Source organism: Helianthus annuus, chromosome 13 (assembly GCF_002127325.2).
Source record: "Helianthus annuus cultivar XRQ/B chromosome 13, HanXRQr2.0-SUNRISE, whole genome shotgun sequence".
NCBI classification, from domain to species: Eukaryota; Viridiplantae; Streptophyta; class Magnoliopsida; order Asterales; family Asteraceae; genus Helianthus; species Helianthus annuus.
The window spans coordinates 78,029,087-78,032,430 of NC_035445.2; the positions used below are offsets into that span (position 1 = coordinate 78,029,087).

The following is a 3,344-nucleotide window of genomic DNA, read 5'->3' on the forward strand; positions in this document are numbered from 1 at the left end:
TGAGCAACTGGCGGATTGGTCTACAGTGTTATACGTAACCTGTTGGGAACATAGACAGCAAGAAAAAAAATCCCTTTAGATCTAACATATGTTAGAGGATGGGTAATAATGAAATTGCCTAACATGTGTTACCTGATAGACGTTTGTGATGTTGTTCCTTTTATCCAAATGAGTGACGTCTATCAGAAGGCTGGAATCGCTGGTCTCGCTTTGGTTTGTGATGTAGCATAAAAACTTCCCTTTAATTATTTCTTTTTGAACTTGGGCGAAAACAGCGTTTGTGTAAATGGCGAACGCGTGTTGTTCTATCGCTAAATCAGTACTGCCAGTGAACATTGTGGAAGAGCTTTTGAACTCCGAAACACGTTGACGATATCGTTGGCTGTCTACCCTATTTTCAAAGCACATCATAAATTGTACAAGGGTGTTTGCGCTTGTTGAGTTAACCTTGAAGGCAGCGTTAGAGCTTTCGCAGCGGGAGGTGGTCTTCATCAAGCAACACATGGGCAGTTCTCTAAAGTAGGCTGGTACCCAGAGATGTTTGATGTTGTACATGTCGTTCAACCAGCTGTGGTCTTGAAGCCCAAATGTTTGTAGGAGGTCATTCCAGCGGGACTCAAACGTTTCAGGTTTGATATAAACATTCCAAACCAAACGATGAATGCAGGACCGAAGATCAGTGTTATCGAGCACATCGGCAGAGATCTGAAAAATTTAATAATTATAACACGAGTTAGATTAAAACAGTTTGAGAAGACATATAAAATTAGTGTTATGTTGAATAACACATGTTAAAGGTTAACAAACTTATGTATACCTTGGAGGGTAGTTTTTTCATTATATGCCACATGCATAGACGGTGTCGTGATTCGGTAAAGACCATAGGAACAGCTTGTAGCATGGATGGGTCTTGATCACTCAGCACGAGAGTTGGTTGAGTACCGTGTGCCTTCAAGAAAGCCTTAAGCAACCACACGTAAGATTCAATTGACTCGGTTGATATCAAACCCGCTCCAAATGTAACACATTGGAAATGATGATCCACACCCGTGAATGGCACAAAAACCATCTTGTACCTGTGAACAAAAAAAATTGATTTGATGTTAACAATATGAACAACCTTTTTGGGGTTAATATTGGATAATTGGGGATCAGGCCTAACATATGTTAGAGAGGGGGGGGGGACTAACCTGTTTGTGCTGTAAGTTGCGTCAAACGCTAGGACATCGCCAAAAGCTTTGTAGTTAAGCTTTGAAATATCATCAGCCCAGAATACAGATGACAACTTTCCGTTTGATACAGTGTAATCAAAAAAGAAGTTGGGTAGGTTGTCATAACGCTCACGCAAGCGTTCAAGGAAAACTTGTGCGTCGGGTTCACCAATAAAAATTCGCAGCTGGTGGCTAAAGTTTTTAAAATCGACCGGTGTCCCATTGACATTGTGATGCCCTCCTTTTAAGGCTACAAGACACCTATAAGACCTCATTGGTCCGATGCGGTTTAGACTCATGTTATGAATGAATTGTTTCGTGGAGAATGACAGTTTCGGTGATATCTTGCTAAGATCACGGTTGTAACTCTCAACAAGTTCATGATTATGAATATCATTGAAACTCAGAACTGTGTATGAATCGTTCGAGATCGAGACTAGTATGCTTGCCTTACAGTCACACCATGTGAAGGTGGTCCTCCGGTGCTTAACAGAAGATTCATCTAGGGTATCAAAAGTCCTCTTTGGTTGGGGTTTTCCATATTTTGAGCATCGGAGATACTTGTGTGTGGGAATTCCATTCCAGACTTTGGTTTGCCCTTTTTTTACAGAAAAACCTGCTTCAAGCGCATAAAGTTCATACATGGAAAGAACATCCTGAAAAGTTGGATAAGTTTTGCCACACACTGGAATGAACTTATCAGCGACATTAGGAATCCAGTAACGGGTTCCCTGAGGGGTATCAAAAACAAAGTATGGATTCGAAGGACCTGTACCATAAAACGAAAAAAGTTATGAATCTGCAATAAATGGCATGACAAAAAAGGTTATAAATCTGTGATATGAGAATAAAGTGGGCTCCCATTGTCCATTGTACAACCGTCTAACTGGCCGAGTGATGATTCAGCAAACATAGAAGGACCATGAGATGATCCATAAACAGCTAGAGTCATGGCATCCATCTGGGAATCTTGGGATGCTACATGTGAACATTATGGAATATGTTTAAACAATGACATATCTGGTGAAGAAATAAAACAAGAAAAGTGTATAGAAAAAACAAACCTTCTTCAGTATCCATAACCTGGTCATCATTAAACGCGTGGTTCATGAAATTGTTGGATACCACAACATCCGGGGATCTAACAGGGGCTTCAGATGACCGAGAACAATCAACATGCATATAAGTGTATGCAGAAGCTTCGAATGGAACAGGTGAACATGGCCATGCATAATAGGTTGGATTATTAGATTAAAAAGTTGTAAAAGACAAAAAAAAAAAAAAAACAGATCTTCTAGAACAGTTAATTGACATATATGGACAAACCTGAATCATTAAATTCTTCATCGTTTTGGAACTCGCTGCACAAGAACCGGTTTGGGAACCTACGAACCGGCGACATTAATTCAGAGGTTGGTGGATTTGTCTCCATTGATATTAATGGAGATGCTTGCTACTTTGGTGTAAATGTGAAGTTTGGTGTTTCTCAGATGAGTAATGAAGAAGATATAAAAGGAAAATATGGAAAAGAAATATGGGGGAGAGTGAATGTACGATTTGATGGGTTTTGATGGGCAATTAATGAAAAGGTCACCTCATAATTCTTGGGGGTTAAAGAAAATTACTAATATAACCTTGATGTAAATGTTATAATAAAGAGATCCACATTACTAGCCACATATATAGTTTGCTAAGTTTCCTAAAAAAATGGGGTTTTTTACCAAGCATTATCCTATATATATATATATATATATATATATATATATATATATATATATATATATATATATATATATATATATATATATATATATATATATATATATAGGGAGCCGCTAGAATGAAAACCACCTCGAGTTGTAAGAACCGCGAGAACTACACCCCACGGAGCGCCGTTCGCCATGATTTTTTTTACAAGTAGATGTATATATTATAAACACGGCCGTAAAAATCATGGCGAACAGCGCTCCGTGAGGTGTAGTTTTTACACCACAAGTTTGGTGAAAAAAAAAGAAAAAAGAAAAAAAATTAAAAAACACCAAACTTGTGGTGTAAAAAACTACACCCCATGGAGTGCCGTTCGCCATGATTTTTTACGGCTGTGTTTATAATACACACATCTACTTGTAAAAA

At 38.3% G+C, this 3,344-nt stretch overlaps 1 protein-coding gene across 1 annotated transcript; it reads right to left on the reverse strand.

Moving 5' to 3' along the window:
- Positions 1-316: 316 nt before the first annotated feature.
- Positions 317-2,393, reverse strand: LOC118485787 (protein FAR1-RELATED SEQUENCE 5-like). The gene is made up of 6 exons (XM_035982237.1): positions 2,276-2,393; positions 2,091-2,189; positions 1,191-1,980; positions 818-1,076; positions 532-705; positions 317-391 (listed from the first exon to the last, which is right to left on the reverse strand). The coding sequence occupies exons 1-6, from the start codon at positions 2,391-2,393 to the stop codon at positions 317-319; spliced, it is 1,515 nt and encodes a 504-aa protein (XP_035838130.1).
- Between the last annotated feature and the right edge of the window lie 951 nt (positions 2,394-3,344).